General features: G+C 57.1%; 1 protein-coding gene across 2 annotated transcripts; it reads right to left on the bottom strand.

Moving 5' to 3' along the window:
- Positions 1-1,475: 1,475 nt before the first annotated feature.
- SLC35C2 (solute carrier family 35 member C2) lies at positions 1,476-14,743 on the bottom strand. Of its 2 annotated transcripts, XM_055305703.1 has the most exons (10): positions 14,686-14,743; positions 9,481-9,854; positions 8,705-8,855; positions 7,748-7,811; positions 6,982-7,054; positions 6,271-6,439; positions 6,103-6,186; positions 3,654-3,829; positions 2,397-2,526; positions 1,476-2,069 (listed from the first exon to the last, which is right to left on the bottom strand). In XM_055305703.1, exons 2-10 carry the CDS (start codon positions 9,598-9,600, stop codon positions 1,927-1,929), a joined length of 1,110 nt encoding a protein of 369 aa, XP_055161678.1. In that variant the 5' UTR covers positions 9,601-9,854; positions 14,686-14,743; the 3' UTR covers positions 1,476-1,926. The 2 variants fall into 2 exon arrangements, with proteins under 2 accessions (XP_055161678.1, XP_055161688.1); XM_055305713.1 differs by lacking the exons at positions 9,481-9,854; positions 14,686-14,743 and having other exon boundaries at positions 7,748-7,983; positions 8,705-8,827.
- Positions 14,744-14,864: the final 121 nt, after the last annotated feature.

Here is a 14,864-nt window from a genome sequence, read left to right as displayed (position 1 = left end):
GCTCTCCCGCCCAGGAGCAGCCTCTCTGGCAGAGGCAGGAGGCCCCGGCCCCTCCTCTTTGCTGGCTCTCCCCACGTCCTCCGTCCTCCGGTGTGGAGCGTGTGGAGCACATGAGCTTCCTCTAATCCTGGCCTCTGAGCTGGAAAAATCCAAGGGGGGGGCAGAGGTGCAGGCAAAGATAAGGCCCCACCTCAGGGGAGCCCTTGGTGTCTAACCTCCATTCTCAAAGGGAAGTCTGTCTGCATTGTGACACAGATCTCGCTCTAATTCCTCCTGAGCCTGGAGATCTGGGGTCCTCAGGCTAGTCAGTCCCCCTCCTAGGCCTCGGTTTCTCCCGCTGGAAGACTGCGAGTGGGTCTCAATCATTCTTAAGGTTCTTCCACAGCAGGGGTTGGCACTAGAGCCTGCAAGCAGAATCCTGTTTTTGTAAGTAAGGTTTCCATGGAAGAGAGCCATGCCCTTTTGTGCCTGTGTGCCTTCCTGCTATGAGGGGAGGGCCGACAGGGACCATCCGGCCCTTTACAGAAGTTTGTTGACCTGTTTCTAAAGTAGAACTATTTTCCTAGGCTTAACAGAGTGAGCTTTTGTGGCTCCGATGTGATTAGAACAGTTCATAACAAGCCCCACCCTGGTCCCCACCTTAAGACTCCACAGTCCTCTTCCAAGGACCCCAGCCTGGATTTGTAGCGTGAGGGCTGGCTGGCCGAGGGGGTGCCCGGGGCACCACGTGGTGCAATGGCGCCACCTGCTGTGAGTGCCTAAAAGCACTTCTGCCTGGGAGTACTTGGCCTCCCACGGGGGAGTCAGCGGGGAGCCAGCTTGCAGGAGCAGGAGCAGGAGCAGGCCAGGCTTCAAGAATCCTGGCACCTCAGAGCCAGGATCTCAGCCCAGCCTTCCCATTTTATAAAGACTGCAGGTAGAGGGGCTCGTGGCCGGTCCAAGGTAGGTGAACAGAAAGCTCAGGGCCCAGAGGCCTGTAAGCCATTCCACCTGTGCTCCACGGGCCTAGGTTGGCACACAGATGTGAATGTGAATGTGAATCCTAGTTCCGTCACTCATTTAGGGTCTGGTTCCACGCTTGTTGAAATGATTTGCAAACACTTATATATAATTGAACCTGTTACCCATATTGACTCCATGTTCCGAACAACTGAGATTATTCCCATTTCACAGATACAAATACTGTGGTAGAGAGAAGTTAAGTAATTTGCTTAAGGTCACACAACTAGTAAGTGACAGAACTCAAATCCAGGCTGTGAAAGCACTAAAAGCCCCAGAACGGTGCTCCATACCCATTTTCTTCCTGCCTGCGGGTGAGCGAGAGGGCACTGGGGCTCAAACAGGAACCCAAGAGGTGCAGGAAGCTGAGTCTGACCAGTCATCTGAAGAAGGCCCTAGGCAGGGAAAGAAGGGGAGAGCATGGCCCACACCGCCCCCTCCTGCGCCCCCCAAACCTCCAGGCAACACGAAGTGGCCAGTGGACCGTAAATCCTTTATTTCCAAACTATAAATATATCTGCTCTCTGAGAAAAGACGCTCTCCAGGTGATGAGGCTCCAGCCTCTCCATCTCCCCTTCCCAACTGCGCTGCAGTCTAAACCCAGACCCCTTAGAAACCTGCTCTCCTGCTCTGCCCTAGGAAATCACCTTGGCTGGCAGAGCCTGGCAAGCAGCTGAGACCAGTCGTTCCCTTGTCTCGCTGTGATTCCAGCATGGCCTGGGCCCTGCTCTGGTCTGGTGCCCAGCCCCTCTGTTCCATCAGCTCCCTGACCGAGCCTGGCTGTGTGTTCACGTGCTCCCCAAGGCCCAGCCCAGGAGAATCCTGGCCCACTGCTCCCCAGCTGTTGTGAAGAGCCACCTGGGTCCCTAAGCTGGTGTGAGGTGTGAGGCTTGGGAGCAGCCTGGTTCCCAGCTGGTCTCCGGCTGGTCACTGCTGCCCTTGGGCCACAAAGTACTCCTCCTCCTCCTCTTCCTCCTCATTGTCATCTTCCTCTGGCCGGCTACTCCGGAGCAGCAGCTGTAGGTCGGGGTGGGAGCCCAGCCCCTTCAAGGGTTTAGGGCCACCATCACCTAGGGACAGAGAGAAACCAGTTGTCAACCCAATCGTGGTTTTCTGGGTGTCTTTTGATGCGTATGTTGAGTCACCCGGGCCCTAGCTACTCCCCCCCTCTCCCTGGAGATAGAACCACCAGGCTCACTTCCTGGTGGAGGGGCAGCCAGTACAGAGGCAGCTGCAGAGAGCCACCTGGCTGGAACTGCTCTGGGCAAGTTGAGGGCCACCTGCCTTTCTTGGCTGAGTGGTTGCAGACCCAGGGCCAGGTGGAGGGGAGATCAGAGTGGCTGAGTCACAATGAGAGCGTCATCAGGAAAGAGGCTTCTGGAGGGGGCTCTGGTTACCTCTAGAGTGCAAGGCTTTGAGAGCAACATGCAGGGATATGCCCGAGAGGCAGAGGGCGAAGCCCAGCCAGTTCAGGAGGCTGATCTGATCCCCCAGCAGATGAGCTGCCAGCAGTAGAGTGCAGACTTCCTGAGGGCAGAGGGGCAGGAAGGGGGAAGTCATCAGGAGGAGGAGTTGGCTCCTTTGCAAGGAGGGTGGACAGCAGGGGCATGACCATAGGGAGAGCCTGAGCTGCCCAAACCCCTGAGGCTTGGGTGTGCGGGCGGACCAGCAGCCCAGGGGGGTTTCCCTCAGCTCAGGGGGCCAGGCCTGCTTTTTTCTCTGTGTGCACTAAGATGCAGCAAGGGAGGTGCTCTGCACACTGCTCTGTCAGGGTTATAAAGGCAAAGCAAACCCAGGACAGGGAGCACGGGGTTCAGCCCCCAGCCATGTCCACAGGAGTAACGGACAGCTGTGCTTCTAGAAGGCACCCACAATGGAGAGCCCGACACTGCCACAGGAGAATACAGCATCACACCAGGCTCCACAAGACACACAATGGCCACAGGGTTCTGCATACACAGTGGCTGCAAACGGCACTGGTGGGATGACTCATTCTGAGAACCACAGCTCACGCCTCTTCCTAAGCCCCTTGGGGAGACTTACGGTTCTGGGTTTAGGCAACACTGCTCAACATCAGTGCCTGTCTAGTCAAGGAGAAACTGTTCCCTGCCCCCATGGGCCTGAGCATGGAGTAGGATGGGGTGAGAGGTGGCAGGGGAGGGGGAAGCCTAAGAGCACAGGCACGTGTGCTGTCTAGCAACAGTAAAGGCAAAACAGGCAAACACACGGCGCGGCACGCATGCTAGTATTGTCCCTTGCTGTGATCACAGCAGACATCACCCATCAATCACAGAACTCTCCCAATGAGTCTGGATGGGGCTTGTCAACCCATGGCTCCAGGCCACTGCCAAATGACCAAGAGCGGGCATTCATGGTAAAAAACGAGAATGCAATCAGGCCCAGTGGAGTCAGAATCCCAGCTCAGCCACCTGCTGGTTGTATCCTTGGGTAGGAGCCGCCCATCTGTGAACCAGGGATGACTACCACTCCCCTCCTCCCCCACAGGGCTGCAGCCACCATAGGAGGGAGCTTCAGACAAGACCAAGGCACACAGCACCCTAATCAGGCACTTCTGTCTCTTCTCTACTGGGGTCTGGGGCTTAGGAGCTGGGATGCACTGTAAGACAGGACTGGGGCCGCCCCCAAGTCTGCACCTTAAAAATGCCAGCAATGGAGAGAGTGAGGCTGGAGGTTCTAGAGACCAGGAGGAACTCTGAGAAGCCCAGACCGAAGGCGAGAATCCCTCCAAGGAAGAGGCTCCCTAGTACCCGCAGGAGCAGCCCTGTGTCCTGGAAACGGAAGATCTTCTCAGACGTGGACAAATGGAGACCTGAAAGCAAAAGTAGAGAGTTGGGGGCCTCACCCTCCCCAGGGAGCAGGAGACCCAGCATGTGGCAGTGACCCACCCCCAACACACCTGCACATTCACTGTGGCCCGGAGGACGGGGATGGGACGGGGCAGAGAACCCTGACACTTGGGGAGCTGGGGAAGCAGTGATGGCCTCCAGAGAGCTTCTGGGCTAGGGTAGAGGGCATGGCGCTGATGGAGAATCAGGCAGGAGCACCTGTCCATCTTGGGGAAGGAGGGTGACTTCACATGGCCTTGGCAGCTGCGGTTAAGTAGTGGGCCAAAGAGAGGCGGGGTGGCCCATCGAGTGATGGCTGTCAGTGTGCTGGGCCACTGCGGCAAACCCTCACTCTGAATTTCAGGTGGGCCATCTATCGACAGGGCCACATTTTATCTTCCCAAACCTTCTCCACTTTAATCCGGGTCTTGCCTCACACAGCTGTGGGACTAGGCTGAGATGTGCCCCCTTTAGGAGCCTGTTCCTCTTGGTGATAAATGAGAGTGTTTCACCTAGCCCAGCATTTCTCAGACAGACAGCATAACTTGATGAACGGTTCTCAAAAAGTAAATGCACACATACAAATATAGGGCAAAGCTTTGTTCTAGAGACACCCACGTGGGCACCCACACACCAAGTCAGGCTCGACTTTCAGAGGATTCCTGGCCCTCCAACACTATCCCTTGGAGAGAATGACTCCGTGGGTCTGTCTGTGCAGGAAAGGGCCCGAGCTAGGCACAGCGGAGACACCCGTGGGGGCTGGAGGCTGGCCGAGCACTCGGGAGGTTTTTGGAGGGAAGCACCAAAGAAATGCAGAGTGACAGTCCCTCCCAGGCAAACAGCCTCTCAATGTAGGACACCTTGTCTGGTGCTGGGCTCAGCAGTACTGCAAAGGCGTTGGCAAATTGAAGGGAATTCGGGAAAGAGCAACATAAGTAATGAAGGCGCTTGGGGGATTAATTTACCAGAAAAGATTAAAGAAGCTAAATCCATGCAGCTTTGCTAAGTGACAACTACCGGGGCTTTCGGCTGAGGGTGTGCAGAGATGGGGAAGGGTATCCATGGCCAGGATGGGAGGGAGTGTGCTGTGTGGTGCAGGGGGCAGAAGGTAAGGGTAGGGGGGAGATGTTAACAAGGAGGAAAACGAGGCTGCAGAGCAGAAGCTTCCTGGACAACGGGGCTGCACAATAATTCTCAGGGAGGTTGGAGACGCTTCACTGCCTGAAACTTAAATGCATGTGGGACAGCATTCTCTTTAATAACCCTGAGGACAGAAGGAAGGGACTTGGGGAAGAAGGATAAACAGGGACAAAACTAATCTCAAAACCTGGGAGGGAGGAAGGAAGGAAGGTGGCGTGCACTCACAGCCTAGACAGTTCTCCCCGCCTCTCCTCTTCTCTGGGAGGTAATGGTGGGCAGGTGGCTCTCCTACCCAGCCTCCTATGCCATGGCCAGGGCCGCACACACCATCCCACTTCCTCTGATGCCCTGCCCCTGCTAGCCTGGCAAAGGCTCATCTAGCCTACAAAATACATGGCCTGGGAAGTCTTTTTGACTTGGCTTTCCACCCTAGCGTCCTGGAATAATTCCTGGCCCTCTGCTCCTTCTGAGAAAGAATACATCAACATGGTTAAGAGGAAGGACTCAGGAACCAGTTGCTGGAACCAAATTCTGGCTTGTTGGGCAAGGTAATCTTTACTTCTACTAGTTTCTTTGACCTGCACGATGGGCATAATGACAGTACTGCCATATGGGGTTTGTGGGAGTATGAGAGTTGGTATGCTGAAAATGATCAGAAGAGCCATGGCATACCTGTTGGGCTGTACACATCCACTCTCTTTATCATCTGTTGTCTTTTTTTAAAAGATTTTATTTATTCATGAGAGACACACACACACACACACACACACACACACACAGAGAGGCAGAGACACAGGCAGAGGGAGAAGCAGGCTCCATGCAGGGACCCCGACGTGGGACTCAATCCTGGGTCCCCAGGATCACGCTCTGGGCTGAAGGCTGCGCTAAACCACTGAGCCACCTGGGCTGCCCTGGTCTGTTGTCTTTTATAGACACTTTCTTTGTAAGCATTTTTCATGCTGGATTCCAGTCATTTGGTTTAATGTCTGTCCAGCCCTTAAACCAGGTACAGCCAATGGATGGACCCATATTTGATCTCTGTAACCCCTGCAGCTACCACGGTGCTGGGCTCAGAGCAGGGGTGGGGGGTACCCCCAAGATGGACAACCCAGCGTACCTTCAAATACCGCGAAGAGAGGGAAGAGCCCCAGAAACATAAGTGGCTGCAGGTGGAACATGGTGTCAATGGGGTTCTGGAGCCCTGCGGAATGGGGACAGGGGTCAGTCATGAGGCCTGGCCCAGCCTGACCCCACCCTGCCTGGTTCTTGGGCCCCTCTCTCTCACCAAGTTCCGCCTTCTGCAGGAGCATCTGGGTGAGGGTCCAGCGAATGCCACCGATGAATGAGGCCCCCAGCACCAAGGCAAAGCCCTCCACGTTGAACTGTGTGGACTTGTACGTGAACATGAAAAGGCCCCCGGCGATGAGGAGGACCACCAGGACCAGGGCTGCACGCTATTAGGATGGGGAGCAGTGGTAACTGATTACAGGGTCCTGAGTTCCTCACACCTGGAGCTCGGGCTCGGCAGCTATGTTGGCTGACCCTGGAACAAGGAACCCTTCTCCCTGCCACCTCATGGGTCCAGGTCAGCTCCTCCCCATCATACAGGCAGGGCTGACGTTCAGTGGACATGTACCCAGCATTCCTACTTGACCTAAACTTCTGAAGTGCTTTCCTATAGCTGCTGTAGGTCCCTGGGAGGAGCCCCTGGTGCCCTGGACCTAGCAGACAAAGGGTGACTGCCCCCAAGCCCCCCTTCCTCCTGGCCCCTATCCTTGACCCTTTCTCTTTCCCTCATTCTTGTGGTCGTGATGCCACGTCGATTGCTAAGTATTCTTAGCAGTGGCCTGTCCTAGGTCCTTCCTCAGCAACAGGACTTATTGCCAGGCTGGGCTGGTCTCCTCTGTCACATATAGTGATGAGCCACTGCTTGGACACCCCTTTTTATCCTTAGCATCCCTGGGGGTAGGAGGGACAAGGGGTGCTGGGGCCTCACCAGCTCCTCCAGCTTGAAGATCAGAGAGAAGATCAAGATGAAGAGGACAGCGGAAGACTTGGTCATCGTGTACCTGCAGGACAGATTACCCATGATGCACCGCTGGGGGCCAGGACTCAGGCCCGCCACCAGAAGACGTGCTCATGGCCTATGCTGCAGAAGGCAGGAGGCTGTGGGACCTCTGACTTCCCTGGGGGCAGCTGGGCAACCTGAGTACGAAAGACCAAAGGAAGGCGACCTGAGGCATCTGGGCTGATGCGTGACCTTTAATGGGAAGAAATCTCTGACGCAGGAGCCTCTATCGCCAGAGAGAAAAGGCTGTGGGGTGGACACCAAGGTCACCGAGTCCTCTTATTCGCCTGCCCCTCCATGGAGACTGGGTTAAGAAGGACAGAGGGAGGAGGGAGAGAAGGCAGGGACGCCCGTAACACAGGGTCACAGATGAGACACAACTGTCACACCTGCCCCTCTGTGCAGCTGCGTGTACCAGGCGCTGGCCAGGGCCCTTCCTCCCCTGCATGACTGTCCTGGGCTGTCTGAGCCTCTGGCCTCCCAGGCCACCAGGCAGGCAAGCACAGCACCCCTCCGAGCTGGGTCCACTGCAAAAGCTGTCAGCTTCCTGGGGAGCTGCTGGGTGTTAGGAAGTCAGGGCTGAGAGCAAGGGCAGGCCCACAGAGTGGCGCAGCAGCAGGCCCAGGCCCGGTGCTCAGAGGAGGTTAGAGGAGCGCCTGAACTGGAGGGAGGGGTTGGGCATGGCGCTACTCACAGCGAGACGGTGATGTAGAGGAAGCTCCAGTTGGACAAGCCCACGTCAAGTGCGGTCGCCAGCGCTGTGGAGACAGGGGTACCCACCGGACCACGCAGCCAGGGCAGGCCGGCATGGGTGTGCCAGTTGTTCAAACACTTCCACGAGGCCCCCGGTGCCCCCTGCTTTGCCCTGAACACCCCGGCTTTCTCTCGGGCCCTTGGGCCTTCCTTTCACAGCAACTGAAGGGTTAACTCCTGGCCAAAAAAGGGAGGGGGTTCTGTTCCAGCACTGGGACTGCAGTCCTGGCCGGCGGGGCTCTGTGCTTCCCACTTGCTGGGTATTGTGAATGTCCCCGGAGGGTATTAATCCAATCCTGTTATCCTTCATGAGGAACTCTTCCGAGTGGCTTCTCCTCCCTCAGGATATAAGACACACTCCTTGTGGGGGCCCTGCTGCCGCAGGGTCTGTCGCTGCCACCTGCTCTTTCCTTCTACTTCTCACCAGTGCCGAGTTCCCAGCACCCCGACACTTTCGGTTCCCTTGCAGACCTGCACAGGCGCTAAACTCTCGATCTCTGGGAAGCCCTCCCTGCCAGGCCTGAGCTGCTTCCCCCGTGTGTCCCAGGGTGCCCCTTCTCATCCCACTGTAACAAGGTGAGGGCAGGGACTGCTCACGGCTGCCTCTGGGACAGGAATGGGCTCGGGGTAAATGGTCAAGACCAATGCTGCATCGAAGGCCTTTTCTGCGCGTGTGAGCATGTGTTTTGTGTGTGTGTGTGTGTGTGTGTGTGTGTGTGTGTGGTGGTGGGTCTGGGGAGGACACAAAAGGCAGAAGTAGGGCTGGGGGAGGTAGGCAGAGAGGAATGAAGTGGGGAGGAGGAGAGGGTCTCTGCTCTGTGCCAACAAGGCTCCTGTGGCTTTCCAAGCGACCCTCCTCCAGCCCCTGCCTGCCCAGGGCCGCTGCCCAGCCCCGTACCTGTGGGAGCTACTCTCCTGAGGTAGTCCGTCCAGCTCAGCACCACGCGGGCCCTGTGACTGGAGCACTGAACCAGTGCCCTGGACAGGGCAGAGAACAGGAAGATCACGGCCAGGTGCAGCATCGTCATGAAAAGCGGAAAGTGGAAGCTCTGCGGAGCCCAAAGCACAGAGACGGGCGCGGTTTATAGCGGCCCCTGCCTGGCACTTCCCTTCCCTCCTCACCTTAGTCTGGTGGCAGTGGTGCTAACCGGGTGGTTCAGCAGGGCTCTGCAGCAGCCAAGGGGCTTTCCCCCCAGCTGCAATCACTTGGGAGGACAGACTCCTAGTTCCAGCTCTGGAGATCACACAGAGAGCAGGTGGCAGACCAGGGGTCAATGGGACCAGGGTACTTACTGTCCCCACCACTTCCACAGGCCTGTTAGCTTCCTGCTCCAGCCCCTCCCCGGGTAACAGCCACTGCTGGCCAGTGTGGCTTGACCAGTTATTAAAGTACTCAACTACTTCTCTACAGGGCAAACAGCTGCTGCCTTAATCCCAAGTTACTTTAGCTCACCCTTGGTGTCTCCCCTTTCCCTGATTTCCCCTTGTTCTACCCATTTGCGGGGAACCCAGCTGTGGCAGGGCTCTTGGGCCCTGTCCTACCACTAGTGTGCCTGGCTTCCAGTCTGATTAGCTGAAGCCTGGGCCAACCTGTTGATAAATATTAGGGGACACTGTAGCCATGGCCACAGCCCCTTCCCACCCAGGACCCTGCACTGCAAGGCCTCCCATTACCTTCGTCAGCCATTTGTTGTAGAAGGTGATGCCGATGGAGAAGCAGTAGTAGAGGAGGACCAGCCCCAGAGTCAATACTGCCTTCCACACAAAGGCCACGTCAAGGGCCCACTTCCCCATCCGGGGAAGCTGCAACTCCCTGGCTCTGGGTCAGTGGGGGAAGGCAGCTCCCCCTGAACAGCTGTGGGAAGAGCCACCCACGCTGGGCCTCGACTTTCAACAAGGTCTCCTGGCTGGGGGAGTCCTCTTCGCCTCCATGATTCGGAATCATCCACGGAGCCCCAGGCAGAGTCCTCACCTAAGGGGCTGGTGGCCCGAGCCAACTCTCTCCATGATCAAGTGGATGCAGGGCTCACGGGTCCCCAGGTCGGAGGCTAGAGAAATGGAAAGGAAGCATGGGTGGCTCAGCAGAGCAAAGGCTGCCCCAGGACTGGTCCACCCCACCCCTGCCCGCAGGAAGCGGACCACAGCCGGGGGGGGGGGGGTAGCAGGAAGGGGTGCAGCCCAGCATGGGCTCACAGAGCGCCAGTCACGTCTACTCTGTCGCCTCAAGCTGTTATCCATGAGTTGCTGCCAAAGTGACCTTTTAAAAACGTAAATCTGATCATGTCAGATCAGATGTCAGCCCTTCAGTGGCTCCCAGTGCTCTTATGATAAAGACCAAAAGCCTTCCTGTCGGCTAAGCCATCCTGATCTGTCCCTGCTGGGCTCTCCAGCTTCAGTTCCAGGCTTTCCGTCCCCTCCCCTGGGCTGCCTCAGTTCACCCCACACACAGGCTCTCCCCTACTGCCTGAAGGAACCGACACGCCGCCCCGGCTCCATTACTCTCTCCGCTGATGCTACTCAGCTTCAGTTCACCTGTCACTTCCTCAGGAACTACCACTCCTTGATGGGGCTGCTCTCACGGCTCCCCTACTTTTCTTCTGGTGTACCTGTGCAGGGCATGCTGATCTGTGTGGGGTCTGTCCCCTGGGAGGTTGTGAGCTCCAGGAAGACAGGGACCACAGCGCTCAGGGTAGTCTTGTGCCCACTGGGGCACACTGTGAGCTGTCCATATGGTTCGATGATTCAGTGCGAGAGAGCAGACACTCGGTTTTCAGGGGACTGATCTGATCTTTAAGGCATTAAAAATGGACTGGGAAACCAATATCGACCCGGCCCTTAGCCTCTAAAGACCACTCCCCTAGAGGTGGGGTCTGCCTTAAGGTCTTGGCAAACTAAACCCAGGCCAGCCTATCAATCTAGCCAACCCTAATGAGCATCCAGGGCCTGGGGCTCTGAGACCTGGCGGACCCCAGGTCTATAGTCATCACTCCTGCAGCTGCTTCGTGTGTGTCCCCCCAGTCTGAGACGTTCCCAATCTGCTAAAATGCCACCTCCTTCCCAAAGCCTTCCTAGACCCATCTGATCAGACATACCTACTTCCTCCACCCCCAGTCCTTCCGGAAGGGAGTAATTTCATTCCATTCTGTACGCTGGAATTCCATTCCAATGCCTCCCCTGAGGCAAAAGGGGAGCTAGCAGAAGGCTTTGCTGGGAGGATACTGTAGGGATGAGGTTCTCTTGAGGGGAACTTTGGAAACCTGTGGGGGTGTTTTGGGGGATCTCTCCTAGCTGTTAGTGATGGGGAGGGTCTATGAGGGCAGGGCGATAGCCCACAGAACTAAGAATTGCTCTGCGGCCTTCGTAACTGTGACAATCCATGTAGGTATAATGACCTGAACGTAGAACCCAACTGTGTGTGTGTGTTTCTTTTAAGTAAATTCTATCCTCAGTGTGGGGCTCAAACTGTTTTCCATGTAATGCAGAGCAGTTTTTCCATGGTTCTACTATGCACTGCAATTTCCAAGAGTACATTTGCCATGTACGTGGAGGAGAGAAAGAAGTGTCTTTCTTTGATAGAGTTTGGAGAAACCACGCCATCTACAGCAGTGGCACACATGGTTGTGCAGCTGCCCACACAATGTGGCTGTGGCACTGTGCATGGTGGCTACATGTTCCTTCTGGGTGGTGGAAGCATGCACTACTTCACTGTGGCCTCCAGCATCCTTGTTCCCGGAACTTACAGAGAGAAACACATTCTATTCTCAATTACCTTTTATTATCAGTTACGTTGACATCTCCCCGTCAACTCCAGAAGAACAACCAGTGGCCTACTCTTCCTTCCATGCCTGGATGTCTAGTACCAGGCATTTACTCCTGGCCTGCCCAGCATGACTCCTGTTTCCCAGGAGCCATCCGAACCTGCCCCTCTTCTGCCAGTGGCACCTCCATTTGCCTGGTTCCTCAGCCCAGAAATCTGGTTCCCATCCTGATTCCTTGCTCCCTCAGCCCACATTCAATCAGCATGTATTTTCATTTCAGTCTTAAACATCCCCAATATGGTCACATCTCCTGACTTCCACCACTGCTCTCCAGGCCGCCATCCTCTCTCCCCAGCACGACACATCAGGTTAGTCTCTTGCACTTCTCCCTGCACCTCCCGCCCTCAGGCTCTTGCTTGCACAGCTAGAGAGGGGGCTGCACAGGCACCAAACCTACGCCTAATGGACCTTAAGGCCCATACTCTTTCCCTATACCAGGGTTTCTCAATCTTGACATTACAGATATTTGGGGCCAGGTGATTCTATGTACATTGTAAGAGATCTAGGAGCAATCCTGGTCTCTACCTACTAGATGCCTATAGCAGCCCCTCCTCCTCATCCCAAGTTGTGACAACCAAAATGTCTCCAGATACAGTCAAATGTCATAGGAGGCCAAAGGGCTCCCTGCTGAGAATGACAGCTTCCAGCACACAGGCAACCACAGGGCATTCTAGCACTTGCTCCCTACGATTCCGGCCCATGATGGGGCAGTCTGTACCTTTCCGTAAGTCAACCTCTTGCATCTTCTGCTTTTGGTGCAGTTCCGGTTCCAACACTGCGATCTGTGCCAACCCCCACCCCCTGCCCTCTTGTTCAAATCCCACCCTTCCTTCAGCCCATGCAGGTACCTCACCTCCAAAAAAGTCCCTAGGACAACCCCGGCCCCAGGGAGCACTATCTCCAAGTTAACACTCATTCTCTTATTATCAGCCACCTACTCTCAAACACAAAATCAGACCTCAGCTAGAAGGGCTCTTGGAAATCATCTAGCCATTTTACTCAATGGCCATTTATTAAGCACTACTGTATACTCAGCATTGGAAATAGAGATACATAACTGATAAGGTCCCCACCCTTCTTTTATGACTAGGGAAAGCAGGCTTAAAGGGGCTAATGGTCTTTTTCAAATCTGGCTTGCCAAGAAAGGAATTCCATATTCTGCATTATGTTCCCCAGGGGGCAGCCTGGCTGGGAGCAGCAGCCACATCAGGGTAGAGCTGGTGCACCGTCCATGTAGTACCTGGCTCCTCTCATTCTCTGTGACTACAATATGGGCAGAGCCGTCTAGTGCTTCAAGTGTGGGCATGGAGTAAGAAAGACCTGGGATCTAGTCCTGGCTCCTCTGGCAACTTTGTGACCCCTGAACTACCTGAACTCTGGGCCTCAGCTTCCTCAACAGTAAAGGAGGACAGAATCACCTACCTCTTGGGAGGGGAGTTGGGTACAGCACTTGATGCTGGCTTGTGGCAAGGGCTCATACCCTCCTGGCTTTTGCTGCCTTACAGCAAAACTCCACCAAGGCCCCCAGAACTACCATCCCTACTTCCCTGCAGCCCAAACTCACTTCCCCACTGCTCCACGGAGTCACCACACCTTCTTCCTTGTTGCCCCTCTGAGGACCAAGTCCCTGTTTTTATCAGCACCTTATACAACTGACCACTTCCTCCTCCTGGGAAAGCCTCTTGGATGCCACACCACGCTCTCTTGCTTTTTCTTCTGCTTTTCTGGGCTCCTGGCCTTCTTCACTGCTCAACCAACCTGTCAAAGTTGACTGCCTGAGTGCTGGATCCTGCCTTCTCTTCCTTCCATTCTCCCTTGAGTGATCTCATCTCATCTATCGGACATTCCAGGGACTTTCTAGATTCTTTCCATTAGCCCTAGCCTTTCCTGTCCGCTCCAGTCTACTTGGCAGCTCCACTCATGATACCTCACACTGAAGGTGCCCCCAACTTAGTCCAAAGTCATTAGTAAATGCCAGCATGAGACACCAGGTTACTTAAGCCCACGTCCTCAAATGAATGACGACCTCATCCCTGACCGCTCTTTCCTTCCTTCCTCCCTCCCTCCCATCCTGTCAGGTCCTCCTCCCGGATCCCTGCGGACGCCTAATGCACCTTAAGGCCCATACTCTTTCCCTATACCTGGGTTTCTCAATCTTGGCATTACTGGTATTTGGGGCCAGGTGATTCTGTGTGCATTGTAAGAGATCTGGGAGCGATCCTGGTCTCTACCTGCTAGGTGCCTGGAGCAGCCCCTCCTCCTCACCCCAAGCTGTGACAACCAGAACTTGTTGCTTGTGGAGACCTGCCACCCGTCGCCCCGTGTGCTCGGCCATCAGCAGTCTGGGCCGCGCTCATCCCTCACCTAGGACTAGCGGCCTCCTAACGGGCGTCCCTGCTTCCTCCTTCCCCGAGAGCCTGGAGAGCCCGGACTGCGCCCGGCAGCGGGAGCGAAGGCTCGCGCACCGAAAGCGGGCCACGCCCTCACACCCCAGGGGAGGGCGAACCCCAACCCTCCCGCCCCGCAGGCCTGCGAGAAGGGCCTTCCGGCACCCGGCCTCCGCTCTGGCGCGATCTCGTTCCCACGCCTGCCCCCGCGCCCGCCACGCTGGCCCCCGGCCCCCCGCCAGGCCCGCCGAGCCCGTGCCCTTTGCACGGGCCGCCCCTCTTCCGCGGACCCTGGCTCGGCGGCAGCCTCCCCGACGGCCGGCTGCCCGTCCTCCTGGCACCTCCCACCGCCTGACGTGGCCCTGTGTGCCCACGTGTTTACCGCGCGCCCCGCACTCCCACCCCACCGGGCCGCGGCCTCGGGGCGGGGTCGGGACCCGCCGGGGTCGGGCAGGAGGCGCCGGGAAGCGCGCGCGGCAGGCGGCCGGGGAGGGTGCGTGGAGGCCCCGGCGCGTCCACGGCGCGGACGCCGGGGCCCGGGGGGGACGGGAGCCCGGGCGTGCCACGGCGCGCAGAGCCCAGCCGGGACCCCGCTCCCGGGCCCGGGCCTGCCCTCCCCCGCCCTCCCCCGCCCGCGGGAGCGCGCGCAGGGCCCGCCGCGCGCCCCCACTCACCTCGGCCGCGGGCGCTCCGGACCGGATCCTCCCGCCGGAAGTGCGAGGCGGAGCGTCGCCGCGGGGTGGGGGCACTTCCGCCTGAAGCCGCCGGGGGCGGGGCCCTGGGGGCGGGGCCCTGGGGGCGGGGCCCTGGGGGGGCGGGGCCGCGGACCCCTCATCACGCACTGAGCACCCCC

The sequence above is a fragment of the Nyctereutes procyonoides genome, unplaced genomic scaffold (assembly GCF_905146905.1).
Source record: "Nyctereutes procyonoides isolate TBG_1078 unplaced genomic scaffold, NYPRO_anot_genome, whole genome shotgun sequence".
NCBI classification, from domain to species: Eukaryota; Metazoa; Chordata; class Mammalia; order Carnivora; family Canidae; genus Nyctereutes; species Nyctereutes procyonoides.
The sequence above is the reverse complement of the archived record's forward strand: the minus strand, read 5'-3'. Positions and strand labels throughout refer to the sequence as shown.

What these genes read in the sequence shown, in the direction of transcription:
- SLC35C2 (XM_055305703.1), bottom strand. Translation starts at nt 9,600, where the DNA reads ATGGGGAAGTGGGCCCTTGACGTGGCCTTTGTGTGGAAGGCAGTATTG. An exon ending in CAGGAGAGTAGCTCCCACAG is followed by an intron (nt 7,812 to 8,704) that starts GTACGGGGCTGG and finishes CTGTCTCCACAG; the next exon opens with CGCTGGCGACCGCACTTGAC. An exon ending in TCTCTTCGCGGTATTTGAAG is followed by an intron (nt 3,830 to 6,102) that starts GTACGCTGGGTT and finishes TTTTGCTTTCAG; the next exon opens with GTCTCCATTTGTCCACGTCT.